Below are 13,794 nucleotides of genomic sequence, written 5' to 3' on the forward strand. Positions count from 1 at the left end.
TCACACGAAGCCATAATGAATGATTTAGGGATGTTGCACAAGATTCAAGCTGTCAACAAGGACATCTAGAGGCTACATTTAGTAAATGCGACGTTCATCCTTTCGGACTACATATCCTAGCAGGAAGTGCGGCAGGGTGCTTCCCAACATGCTTTGCACTCGTCCGGTTCTGCGCCGCTCGCGTGTCCTCCGCAACCGCCGTTGTCCCCATTGAGAGAACCTGAACATGGCATCCGACGGACCGCCGGGCACCGAATCCCTCCCGTCCGATTTAGGCAGTGCTATCGCGGCACTGAACACATGGAGCCACCCGGAGCTTCACGCCAAGCTGGCGGAGCTGGGAGCACCCACGATGGGTAAGATAAGACCGGGAAAAAGGAGAGCGCACTGGAGGAAAGGACTGTGTTTAGCTAACAGTAGCTAGTCAGTTGCTAACGCTAGCTAGCAAAACGTAACACTTCCGTTGCTGTTAGCTAAAGTTAGGCCCGCGGTGTGTTTACACTCTTTGAAATGTACGTTAACTATCTAATGCATGCAATTTAACATCACCAATACAACGTGTTTAAAGCAGCACTAACACCACACACCTGGTCCTGTAGGTACGTAACGTTAGCCCATTGAGTTAGCGGTTAGCTTGCTAGCTATCTTCAATGAAGTATCATGTAACGTTAGCACTTGTCAGAATTGACGTTAGCTGACTTCTATGGTAGTCCGTTTAGGTGTTGAAGGGGCTTCACTAGTGTGTAAACACAGCTTACATTCATAGAAGTGTCGGTGCATTGTTATACACTCTGCATTTCTTCCTTGAAATACGTATTTTATCATTCTTCAGGTCCCAGAGAGGAGCTGATGGACAGACTGAAGGGGTACATGATTCAGGTAAATGGAACTACTAAGTACACCTAGTACTACTAAGTCGGTGCCTACAGCCTGAGCCTGTTGCTCATCAAGTCTTCAGCACTAAAGTATTCACCCATTTGTTTGTGTTTCTCTCTGTAGACTGGGGTCCTCCTCGGCAAACCTAACGATGACAAATCAATGGGCTCGCAGGTAAATGTCACATCAAATGGAAAATGTATCTTTTTTTATAATATGTACATTGCGTTTTATCATGCACTATTTTCTCACATTGCTCTTTTGTTTGTTTTTAAGTGGAAATATAGTTAGTATGTATTAACACCTAATGTATATTCAAATTGTGTGACATATTTGCAAATATCACCCTATTTTGAGGTGGAATGATAGCACTGTTATTCCACCCTTAAAGGAAAACCCTTCGGTTAGTTTTTACATTAATGCCAAATACAATTTCAAATTTGTGTTTTATACTAACTGCTTCAATGTGAGTTCACTTCCCACCTTCATACCTCCAATTCTCCTCCTGTGTTTCCTCCTCTCCAGATGCAAGGAATACCTCCCATGCCCCCGATGCCCATGCCCCCCATGCCTCCTGGTATTGGCATGCTCCAGGCAATGAGCATGATGCCCGGGGGGCCCCCGCCGCCTGGCATCCACATGGGCATGGAGCCCCCGGGTTTGCCCCCTCCCGGCCTATCGCAGGACGGTCAGCTGAAGATGGCCCAGCACAGAGCGGCCATGGTGTTGCAGCAGGAGGAGAGAGCCAAGCAGCAGGTGACGTTTACGGTCTGTGTAATCCACTTGTTGCTTTCATCTTTCCCTCTCAAGCTCAAACACAACACTGAGATGCAAGCTCCTTAAATCCCTCCTCAAAGCAAGGAACACAAAATATCTGCTTTGTAGAATCTGACAGGAACCACAGCAGCTCCTGCCACACTTTCCTGTCTGACAGTCACTGCAGAGCAGACAGAAGATACTGTGACGTGACTTTTTGTCTGACTGTTGCTCAGTCATTCGTTGATTCTGTGTATCACAGGGTGAGTCCCGCGTCATGGGTGAACAGGATCTCCTGGAGCAGAAAGGGGTGAGACGATGGAGATAGTTCACCTCGTCAGATAGAGCTTCCTGTAGGATTTAGAGATTTGGTCAAATGTAACAAAGACTCCTAGGAAAGAGGTTTTGTGCATTTCCAAATTGTGTAACCGTTTAAAAAGAATCACCTCATCACCATTAGGGCGCATCCGTTTCTCCCTTCTCTCCTTTAGATTCCTCGAGTCTCCTCCTTTTCTTTAACTTGTGTATGTTAAGTCTCTTCTCCTTCCTCGTACATCAGGCTGCAGTGATGATGGAACAGGAGATGGTTAAGATGCACCAGGTGCCCAGAGGCATGCCTCCTATGGGCCCAGTGAGAGGTACGTTGGTAATATGGTGTTTGTTTAGATTTGTTATTCCTGCTGCACGTCTTATACCACGTCTGGTGTGAAGAGTCACATCGTCGGTGAGGTTTTATCACCTGCAATCTGTCTCTTTGCAGGTATGGATCCACGTGGGCCGCTGCCTCCTGGTGTCAGCATGATGCCGACCCAAAAACAGAGAGTGCCGCCTCCTCCAGGAGAAGATAACAGAGAGGTAGGCAGACAGCGTGGAAATATAATCGGCATTAACTTTAGAATCAATGCAAATTTCTAGTTTTTGTTGTTTTTCAGGGACTTTGCTCTCTCATTGATTGATAGCGGGGAGACTTCCTGTGCTACATTCTTAGTCACGAGTCTTTTTGCTTCCATTCCAGGTGTGGCAGAGCGAGGAAGTAAGCGTCAGCGGCCCCAAGATCCCTCAAGCTCTGGAGAAGATCCTCCAGCTGAAGGAGATCCGACAGGAGCAGCTCACCGACCCCGCAGGTCAGTACAGCTGCTCCTCAATGTTTCACTGCAATATGTGTCCACTGGGATGCAGTAGCGTCTGGTTTTCTAATCCGATTTGTCTGTTTCCTTTTCTGTTCTCTTCCTGTCCGAAGAAGAGGAAGATGATGAGGGAGCAGAGGTGGACATGAACAACTCCTCTGCACCGGTCATGTCTGAGACAGAAGACGATGACAGTCAGATATCTAAGAAAGATGTAAGTCTGTTTATCTGTCCCGTAGTACCGCTGTCCTTGTGATACATCAGTTGTTTCGTGTCGCTACTAATTCACTGTTGCGAAAAGAAAACCTAAACTGAATGCACATTTATATATCTGATTGTACTGCCGGTGTTGTTAATACTTAAGTGCATAATAATGCAGAAAGAGACGTTTTTTATAAATGTTCTTTAAACTCCAATTTTTGTTCATTTCCTTTCAGAAAAACCGCAAACGCAGAAACCGCAAGAAGAAGAGCAAGAAGAAGCGAGCCCTGGAGAAGAAGGAGCAGGCGGAGCAGGAGCAGGAGAAGAAGGAGGGCAGCGACAAAGAGAAGGAGAAAGATAAAGACAAAGAGAAGGAGAAAGAGCCCGAGGTGGAGATCGAGTACATCACAGAGGAGCCGGAGATCTACGACCCCAACTACATCTTCTTCAAGAGGATCTTCGATGCGTTCAAGGTGGCTACGCAGCACTATTGGCTTTCTTTCCTCAGACAAAGAGGGCTGATATTGCTTTCCAGTGTGTTATGTCATTTGCTTTTGTTTTGCTGTAATGAATCCGTCTCCTTGTCTCTAGCTGACCGATGATGTGAAGAAAGAGAAGGAGAAGGAGCCCGAGAAGACGGAGAAGACGGAGACGGCCGTGCTGCGGAAAAAGGGCTTCGAGGACGAGAAGCTCGACAGCGACGACAGCGACGATGTATGGATCCTTCCTTCTGTCATGGAAATATAAAAGAATAAGACAAAGTCCTGTTGGTTGACGTGTAATTATTTTAAATGTTTTTCATGTACAGGATATGAGGCCAAATGTACCAAAACTCTCAAAGAAGAAGATGAGGAGGATGAACAGGCTGACTGTGGCTGAACTCAAACAGGTGCATGAAGGCTAGTGGTCATTAGTGCTATTCAAGGTTTATGTATTATTATTAACCCTTTCATTTCTCTTCCTGTGTCTCTGCTCCAGCTGGTGGCTCGTCCAGATGTGGTGGAGATGCACGACGTGACGGCCCACGAGCCCAAGCTGCTGGTCCACCTGAAGGCCACCAGGAACACGGTGCCCGTGCCCCGCCACTGGTGCTTCAAGAGAAAATACCTGCAGGGCAAGAGGGGTATCGAGAAGCCCCCGTTCGAGCTGCCCGAGTTCATCAAGAAGACGGGGATCCAGGAGATGAGGGAGGCCCTGCAGGAGAAGGTGGGAGTTACAGTCCTTCATTTGAGGAGAAGCAGAGGTGAAATTCAGACGCGGCGTCTTCATTTTTGTTTGTTTTCCGCTCACAGGAGGACGCCAAAACCATGAAAACCAAAATGAGGGAGAAGGTTCGTCCCAAGATGGGAAAGATCGACATCGATTACCAGAAGCTCCACGACGCCTTCTTCAAATGGCAGATCAAACCCAAGCTCACGATCCACGGAGACCTTTACTACGAGGTGCTCCATCCATTTCTATTCAGTCTAATCGTATTATTGTTGTTCTATGGCAATCACCCGTTGCTGCTTTTAAAAGGCCCACAGACTGACCTGCTGTGTTTGTGTCTCTGCAGGGAAAAGAGTTCGAGACTCGCCTGAAAGAGAAGAAGCCGGGCGATCTGTCCGATGAGCTGCGCATCGCTCTGGGGATGCCAGTCGGACCTGTAAGATCCACTAACGTTATTCTACCTTCAGCAAAACTCACAACTCCCGGGGCTCCACAGAGGATCCAGATAGAATAGTTCTGGCTTTGTTGGTTTCAAGGAGCACTCAGTACTGTGTTTAAAGCCTCTAGTGAGGAGACGGTGCTGGTCAGTGAGCTTACGTGTCTCTTCCTCCCCAGAACTCCCACAAGGTGCCTCCCCCCTGGCTGATCGCCATGCAGAGGTACGGCCCCCCTCCCTCCTACCCCAACCTCAAGATCCCCGGACTCAACTCCCCAATCCCAGACGTAAGACAACTACTCCAGAGTTTTTTACACCTGTGTATAAGATGTTCTGTTCACGAGTCGGTTTGTTTGATTTTCTTCGTCTTCTTGCTCCTCGTTCTGCTAGAACTGTACGTTTGGTTACCACGCTGGAGGCTGGGGGAAGCCGCCGGTAGACGAAATGGGAAAACCTCTTTACGGCGACGTGTTCGGGACCAACGCTGCAGACTTCCAGGTCAGGACCACACACACACACACGCATACGTATAACTTCAGGCTTCTTGTAGGTTGTTTTTGCAGAAACTGTAAATCTCATGTATCATGAAAACATACCTATTGTGTTCATTGCCTGACCGGTGTGAGAAGATGTGGAGTATATGTCTTAACAGTATGTCGAATGTGTGATCAGGCCAAAGCGGAGGAGGAGGAGGTGGATCACGCTCCGTGGGGAGAACTGGAGCCTTCAGATGAGGAGTCGTCGGAGGAAGAGGAGGAGGAGGAGAGCGACGAGGAGAAACCAGACGAGACGGGATTCGTCACACCAGCAGACAGGTACAAGGCATCCCTAAATCTGGAGGAGCGGTCTCGTTCAATGCCGGTTTTTCATAATCTGATTAGTGAGCGCTGTGTGCATGTCCTCGTCCTCTTGTGTCGTTCTCTCGCTTTTAGTGTTTGCATGAACGAGTGAGGCCATTTCTGCCCATATGTTCTAAGCTCAAAGTGCTTATTATTCATAGAAGCACACAGAGATGCGTTCATGGAGACGGACGCGCGTGGATTAACTCGTCGTGTACTGTGTGTGTGTTTCAGTGGGCTGATCACCCCCGGAGGCTTCTCATCAGTACCCGCCGGCATGGAGACCCCGGAGCTGATAGAGCTGAGGAAGAAGAAGATCGAGGAGGCCATGGATGGGTGAGTGTCGCTCTTTAAGTCTCCCATTTACTCCCAATAGCACAGCTCCTGCTGTGCTGATGAAGCAGACGGAGCATTTCACCTTTGCTTTTCGGTTCATGGGTTCATTGAAAGAGCTTAAAACATGAAACATATTCACATTAATGCAACATTTACATAAAAATCTCTTTGTATAAATGGGTGCTGCATAGTTCATCTACAAAATGAAATAACTCACTACTTTTTACTGCCTCAAATTATAGAAAAAATGTCTTTACGCCCACTTAAGATCTTCATAATTGAATATCACACAGAGAATCAGTTGTATTATGAAATATAATTGTTCTTAGTAGAGCTGTACTGACAGTGTTTTTTGTGCATTTGAAGCTTCTGTTGAGGTTTTCAAGTGAAGAAAAATAAATCTCAAACAAAATCCTGTAACCGATCATTTAGAGACGCTGGCGGTTCTGATACATTGTCGTATTGGATATAAAATATGAAATGAGGAATATTAGCTGTTTTCTGGGTTTGACCATGCTCTTGTGTTCATAGAAACGAGACGCCACAGCTGTTCACGGTGCTGCCAGAGAGACGAACTGGCCCCGTAGGAGCTGCCATGATGGCCTCTACGCACATCTACGACGTGTCGGGGGTAAGACCGCTCTCACTGTGTTTGTTTGTGTGCAAATAAACTCAAACGCTGCGACGTCCCGTCCTCGGCCTTTCCTTAAACCTCTCCCTCTCTCTGCGGTCTTCAGGCCATGGCAGCTCGTAAGGCGGGCGGCGGCCAGGAGTCCCAGGGCGTGGAGGTGGCCCTGGCTCCGGAGGAGCTGGAGCTGGACCCCATGGCCATGACGCAGAAGTACGAGGAGCACGTCAGAGAACAGCAGGCGCAGGTGGAGAAAGAGGACTTCAGCGACATGGTGGCTGAGCACGCTGCCAAACAGAAGGTACGGAGACACGCTGATGCTCTTCTTCATGGAGACTGATTCACGTTTCATACCCAGTTCTTATAAGAGTTCACGTTTCCTCTTCTGAAGTCTGATTGCAGAAGGTTTCTTTCCTCAATAACGGTTATTAGTTATATTAAACTGATCACCGAGATGTAGGAACAAACCCCGACTCTCCAAGCGTTTTATTTCTAACTAAAAGAAAGTGAGAGGCCGTTAATGCAGCGTGCTTTCAGTTTCCCTTTTTGGTGACATTTGAATATTAATGACCTCTTGTCCCCCGTACAGCAAAAGAAGAGGAAGGCCCAGCCACAGGACACACGAGGCGGCGCCAAGAAATACAAAGAGTTCAAGTTCTAGAGAAGGAGCCCCGGCAGGAGAGGAAGAGCTGTACGCAGATTTTTAACTTTGGAGGATGCAGAATGCAACATCGACCATCTGTTAGACCAGTAACCGTAAACAGTTTTGTTCCTTTTTTAAAAAAGAAATATAATTAGATGCTTTCCGTGACGTAATCAGTGTCACATGAGAATGATGACGCGTGTCCTCCGTTTTGAACCTACATTTTCGTCTTGGTTATTTTTACATTGTAGCCAATGTTTTTTTTTTCCTGTTTTTTGTAAATAAATGATAAAACATGTACTGCTGTTCATCCTTAATGTCATCACTTTGTGGGGAGTTACCGTAAGAAGTGTTCACTTACATTAGATTGGTGGTAGAATCCAAGGTATCTGCCAAGTGTGAGTCAGCTGATCCCGTCACAAGAGGAGCTCTCACTCTGCTCCAGATTTACTGGTAGGATGAAGGACACGGCCTCAGCTGCCATCTAGGACACTCGATTCTGTCCTCTGTGCTGTTATAAGGAATGTGTTGGGGTTTTAATTACATGTAGAGTGCAGAGTGTTGGATTACTCATGTTTGAGGTTTTAAGGCTGATTGTGATCAGAGCTGTAGTCGAGATTACTTCAGTTTAGTTCAAATGAGCGTAAAATCCAATTGATGTAGGCCAAAACTGTAGAGATTGCTACACTCCTTGTGATGTGTTTTAGGCAAAATAACTTGTTTTTTAGGCAACAAAGTGAATTGGAGAGTTTTAATAATCTCCATGAGGATTGCTATAGATGTCTGGCAGCGTGGAAAAGGCTTTGAACCGTTTACTGGACCATAATGTGACATATTTACAGAAAACATAACATGGTAACACTGATGTCGTCACTCAAACCATGCTGCCAGGGCTGCATTTTAACGTTAAGTAATGACTCTTTAGTTCCCACAAAATAACACGCAGACGCAGTATAACACGCTGTAGTTCATGTTTCTACCGCTGGGGGGCAGCAAAGGACCCTGAACGCGGCAGTCAGCTGACCGCGTGCTGAAGCACAGTGACCCAAATAGCTGCTGCAGCCTCGTGTTGACTCAGTCACTCGTGCACACACACACAGGGAGCAACAGCCTGCGCCAAATCAAAGGCTTTTATTGTCTTAAAAACACAAGGGATAATGTTTGTGGCACTTTTGTGAGAGGGACACGTGCCCCATGAGGTAAATGACGTGATCTCTTGGCATGTACGCATGTCTCCTCTAAATCTCAGCTGGTTTCAGGTTTATTGGCATTCAAAAACTCATTGTCTTGTACACCTAAATAACTCGGAGCAGAGCTAATGTATATGATTAATTCATTTTCAACAAAAGACATTGATTAAAAGAATGATTGTATTAACAGATTAGATTCCAGTTGTTTCTCCAGTGGGGGGGGGGCTGTGTAAAAAAGTAACCCGGGATTATCCCGTGACCGTGTTTTAATCTGCTCCATTCTAATCTCTTTATCGATGGCGGAGACTGCTGAGGAAAGCGCGTTAAAAAGAGCAGGCGAGAGGGTTTTATGCGGTGCGTTTGAGAGTCACGCTGGCTGATGAATCCACCGCGAGGGACACGGAGAGATGGGCAGCCACGCGGTTTGAATTCCAGCTCATCAGCGAACCGGCTGATTGTCACACTTTGGAAGAGACATCAGCTTTTGTTTTGCTTGGGTTGGAAGGAAAAAACAAACAAACGCTCTCTTCTCTGACTACGCAGCATCTGAATGAGACGCAGGAAGACGGTTTAACCATGTTTGAACCTGCACTCTACAAGACCTAAATCAAATCTTGTCCACCTAATAAACTGGCTGCACACCATTAAAACCATTGCCAATGCAAACAGGGAGCCCTGCTGTGATTAGAATGGCCAAACAAGCCAGTTTATGACCTGCACACCTGCATTGCTGTGTCATATGTGGAGGCAATCATTAAAGTCAACTTCTGGTTGGAAACACTTACAGAACGGGTCCAAACATGTTTTGTTGTGGCCTTTTTAAAATGTTTTTGCTCCAATAAATCAAGCAGCACAATGAAACATCTTAATGGATTTGATATAAACAAAAGCTTCCTGTTACATCATCTATAAGTGACAAGCTTTATTTAGTTGTGGTATTTCCAACATCCCCTGAATGCCGCCCATACTTGAGCTAAATCTAAATAAATGCTGTAATTGTTTTTCTACTGGTGAAACCATCCAGGAACATTTCAAGCACATGATGTTTTCTGTGTTTCTTTTGTAAGCCCCGATCACAGCTGTGATAATCTGCCAATAGAGAAACGTCAGAGCTGGTGACAGCCAACCAGCCGTGACGTGACGTCGGCGGAGTGATTAGGTCACCTTCTGATTCATATTAAAATTCAGAGATTGTAGCTACAGCACCACCTTTTGTCACCTGAGGGTGCAAACACTGCAGTGGTGTTTGTTTCAGAGAGAGAGAGTTGCACAAATACACAAATAACAGCTTGAAAACACACATGCATACCACATATGACATCATAATAGCTCCAGTACATGAAGGCAACATTAAAAACATTAAAAGATGTGGTTTCTCTCTACACGTCTGGTTGTTAATGATGACACTTCAGGGAGGAAGTTCTCAGACTGTAACCGGTTATGCACCTTTGTGTATTTGCCTGTTCACAACGGCTGAAGGAAGATGTGTGTGTGTGTGTGTGTGTGTGTGTGTGTGTGACACCTGACACTCCAGTGAGTTTGCTATATATTTCCCCCGCACTACAAAACAAACACACACCAGAATACTGGTTGTTCTCCTGTATGAGAGTAATACTGTAATACCAAAACAATACTCACCCGTACAGAGCGTAATCCTGCAGGTGGTGTGAGGGTGATGCAGGGGATGATGGGTCAATATTGGCTCTGGTGTTTATCTATATGGTCTGAATCAATGCCATCGTAAGGAGGAAAGGTGACGCTCCACTGTGTGTTGTTGGTGTTAATCATCTGTTCGATTTGTTTATCTAATGATAACCAAGAAATACTCAACTTACAGGGGAACTGTGACCTTTTTACTGACCTTTAACAAGACAAAAATGCTATTGTTAAATGTGCTTTATTTACATTAGCACAGAGGATACTTTGCATATACTGTTGACAAGGTTTCGTTCATTGTCATTGTACAACACAGTAATAATCCAGAGCATAAGCAAAACAGAGAATACATGGTTTGTGTATGACTACACTACACTACTCCATTACATGAGACTATGTTACTATGCAACACTACATGAAGGTATTAACATGCAAGGAAAAATGCTACAAACAATATTTAAGAGAAAATTGTATTGAAATAATACACAAGTATAATGTTTAGTGATACAATAGAATATATGTAATTATAACATATCAAATTATTTCTAATAGCATTCTAATATTATTTATAATAGTTCATGTTAATGTTAATGATTAATAACAAATACAAGAGTCAATACAATCAAAATATTATTTAAAAAAGTAATAAACAACAATAAAAAATGTTAAGTAATAAAAAACGATGCATAATACGTTAATTTCAGAACATAAGTTATAGAATAGATAGAAATAGATAATTCAATAAAAAATATATTTTCTTAATTTAATTCAATGAACCTTTGTAAAATAAGGTAAAATTGAAATAAAAGTGTTATAGTAAATATTAGTAAAATCTCTAAAACATAAAACATAAACCGATACACAGTATAGTAGTATAAGTGTAAATATATATTAGTACCGTAAATGTAAGAATAGATGACACATACAGAAACCCAGAATAAAAAAAAAACACAGTAACACAACCAGAGCACGCTATTGGCCAGCCCCTTTCTGTCTCGCGCTCGCTCTCTCTCTCTCTCTCTCGCTCGTGCGTTACGTCCTAACTGAAGAGGCGTTGCTCGTTGCTTTCTTTCCATTGTGCGACCGACTACAGCGAGAGAAATTTCCGCTTCCTGCGCTGACAACCCCCCCACCCCCCCAAACACCAACGCGAAGTTGCTCTAAGGAGAGGACACACAGACAGACGCGGGGATTTGGCGCCTGCATTTCGGGTTTAAACACCCCCACCCCCACGACGACCGCAATGTTTTCACTATCAAGCGGAATAGCACGAGACTGTTCAACTTTCCGTTGACGTTGTACGTTGCTCGCGAGGGTTTTACGCATTTGCACCAGCAGGAGAAAAAGAGAAGCAAAAGGCAGGAGGAGGACTTAAAAAAGGACAACACGGAGAAGGAAGGCTACTCCGGGTATTCCTCCTCTTCAGCCTCCAGGATGTCGGAGCGAGGAGGAGGAGGGCTCCCGCGGACTGGGGGCGTCCCCTCCCCGCACATGCAGCCCTCCAAGCCGGTCAGCATCACCACCTCCAACCGGCCGGTCCACATGAACCTGTACGCCACCTGGGAGGTGGACCGCTCCTCACCCAGCTGTGTGCCGAGGTATGTGGGAGGCGAAAGGGGGGGGCCCGCGGGCGAATAAGCCGAGCATGACTTATCATTTTTGTGTTGGGTGTTGTTTTAAAATGGGGGGGGGGGGGATGACCCAGCCTGTGTTCACACTGGGGAATTTCCTACACATGTCAATATAGGAAGGTCACATTAAAGGCGATAGTTACCCTTTTCTTTCGCTCTAATTTGGGTATTTATCTCCTTCCGATTGGACCACTTTAGGACCCTTTAGGACCCTTGGAGACCCCCAGATTGACGACCACCACTTTACAACCCAAATCCGACAGCACAAACTGACATATACATCTGTAACATCTGGCGCTGTGATGTATTGGTTTTGTAGAATGAAGGGGGGTGGGGGGGGAGTTTCACGACAGAAATTAATCTTGATCAAATCTTTCCCACGAGCAATTTACAGGCGATACGACGTGATGAAAGTGGTCGTTCGCGTGGACGACGCAGCAAAGGTCACAGTGGCGTCGAGACACCTCGTCCACCGCCACAAAGACGGCCGAGTGGACGTGAAAAGGACGCGTATCGGATGGGACGTCCGATACGTGTGCCAAAGGGTCCGTCCTCTTGTGTTTACGCCGCCGTGGTAATAACTGAGTTTGCGAGTTAGATTCGAGGTCAAGGGTTAACCGCCGAGGCTGAAGTGCCGCTCGTGTGATTCACGACGATCTATCAAAAGATGAAAAGGAAAAGCTTGAGATTTATTCGTATTTGTTTTACGCTGATGGAACCCGTTCACGCGTTTATATTGCGGTTTTCACCTGTTACACCCGGCTCGTAAATCTGCAACTTCTGCAAGTTTTCTTGCCCTTAAATTGTGTTTGTTTTTGTTTTTCCTCGTCGTCATCCCTCCAGATGTTTCCTCAAAGCAATTAGTGGGGAATAAAGCGTGCTGGTTAAAAAGCTTCATACAAAGCTCACATGTTGACATTTTAATGCCGCTTAGCTGGGTTGGAAGCAAAGCCTCAAGGGTATGTTTTGCCTGCCTCTTAATGTTTTTTTGGTTATGTATGTGTGTGTGCGCACCGTGCGCTTGTGAATAAATGATGCAGTCCTGGATCTATATTTTGAAACAGCTAGCATGAATAAAACATCCATTGTTAGCGTACATTTTAAATATTTTTCCTCCTGAACTTTCCTTCCAGACTACGGAGGATTTCACTTTTTTTCGTGTTGGCCCGCAAATATTCACAGACGTGTTTTTCAGCAGGCGTCACGGTCCATCAAATATATTTTGATCTCACTGCAGTTGTAGCAACACAGAGACAGAGAGAGAGACTCACAGAGCCAGAAACAAAGAAACCCCGTTGGGGATGGAGAGAAATAGAGGATGAGAGATGGGAGAAGGAGCGGTGGCTCTGTCATCTCCATTTAAATAGGATTTCTCTCGGTGGGTAAGTCTGCAGAAACGCTGCAACTAATCTGTGGCGCAGTCCATCCGAGAGCTACAAGGAACCTGCGTCTTCTGAAAGGCTCACATTCAAAGTCCTGGTGATGTTTTGCAGTCAGCTGAACTGTTGCTCAATCTCTGTTGCTGCAAGAAGCACTCCGAACCCCCCCCCCCCCTCTCTCTCTCTAGCAGAGGTGTTGTTGCTCTAACCTCTTCCTGTCTACCCAAAATGCCACTTGGTATGCTGTTTATGCAGCGCCGCCGTGGGTAGAATTTGCCCTGGCAGGCACAGACCAACTCCGAATTTTGTAGTGAAATCTGGAAAAAAACAAACCGAAACATGTCAACCCCTGAAGGCTGTTTGTTTTTGTGCTGGTTTTTGGGTCACATTCAAGTGGGGGGAGTGACAGGAAATATCTGCATCTGTCTTCAAGTGTAAGCGACCAGGATAGCGAGAATATTTGTTTTGAAGGCACCAGAAGAAATCAGCTCCACGCCTTCCTCATAACCGCCGCGTGCCTCTGAGGGCTAATGTCTGTGTTCAGCTTTCCTGACCTTCTATTCCACCGTTTACCAGGGAGGAATAAATCATTTCACTGGCTCTGAGCCAGCTCTTTTAGTCCGCTGTCGTGTGTGATTCCTCTCTCTGCAGCGTCATCAACATATACACAGGTGCATGGCACTATCAGAGGTGGGGTGGAACTTCATTTTCTGCAGCCAAATAATCCCACCGATGAGTACATGTACGTGTATTTGCCGTCAGGTGGAATGTGGACGGTATAGCTGGCGGTGTTCACACCACTAATGGTTTGGAGTTTAGTTAAAGCCTCCTTGTGCTGCTGCTGCTCGGCGTCAGGTATTCCAGGAATGGCCCCCATCGCAGAGCTC

General features: G+C 45.8%; 2 protein-coding genes across 4 annotated transcripts in view; both read left to right on the forward strand.

Moving 5' to 3' along the window:
• The first annotated feature begins 201 nt into the window (after positions 1-201).
• On the forward strand, positions 202-7,349 carry sf3b2 (splicing factor 3b, subunit 2). Of its 2 annotated transcripts, none has more exons than XM_079295548.1 (21): positions 202-356; positions 833-879; positions 1,000-1,050; positions 1,402-1,644; positions 2,192-2,270; positions 2,393-2,487; positions 2,648-2,756; positions 2,873-2,973; positions 3,197-3,433; positions 3,552-3,674; positions 3,769-3,849; positions 3,939-4,166; positions 4,253-4,402; positions 4,516-4,605; positions 4,785-4,892; positions 4,996-5,103; positions 5,278-5,420; positions 5,679-5,780; positions 6,312-6,411; positions 6,518-6,709; positions 6,998-7,349. In XM_079295548.1, the coding sequence occupies exons 1-21, from the start codon at positions 227-229 to the stop codon at positions 7,067-7,069; spliced, it is 2,589 nt and encodes an 862-aa protein (XP_079151674.1). In that variant the 5' UTR covers positions 202-226; the 3' UTR covers positions 7,070-7,349. The 2 variants fall into 2 exon arrangements, with proteins under 2 accessions (XP_079151674.1, XP_079151675.1); XM_079295549.1 differs by having other exon boundaries at positions 1,402-1,632.
• Positions 7,350-11,135: 3,786 nt separating this feature from the next.
• pacs1 (phosphofurin acidic cluster sorting protein 1) overlaps positions 11,136-13,794 on the forward strand; it is a 37,190-nt gene continuing 34,531 nt past the window's right edge. For both annotated transcript variants that reach the window (XM_079295202.1, XM_079295203.1), the window contains exon 1: positions 11,136-11,495. In XM_079295202.1, the coding sequence (XP_079151328.1) occupies positions 11,332-11,495 (164 nt within the window). In that variant the 5' untranslated portion in view covers positions 11,136-11,331. The remainder of the gene's footprint in view (positions 11,496-13,794) is intronic.

Source organism: Melanostigma gelatinosum, assembly GCF_949748355.1.
Source record: "Melanostigma gelatinosum genome assembly, chromosome: 23".
NCBI lineage: Eukaryota > Metazoa > Chordata > Actinopteri > Perciformes > Zoarcidae > Melanostigma > Melanostigma gelatinosum.

Coding starts and splice junctions, on each gene's coding strand:
- sf3b2 (XM_079295548.1), top strand. CDS start 227: ATGGCATCCGACGGACCGCCGGGCACCGAATCCCTCCCGTCCGATTTA. Junction 357..832: donor GCTGGGAGCACCCACGATGG/GTAAGATAAGAC, acceptor ATCATTCTTCAG/GTCCCAGAGAGGAGCTGATG. Junction 4,167..4,252: donor GGGAGGCCCTGCAGGAGAAG/GTGGGAGTTACA, acceptor TTCCGCTCACAG/GAGGACGCCAAAACCATGAA.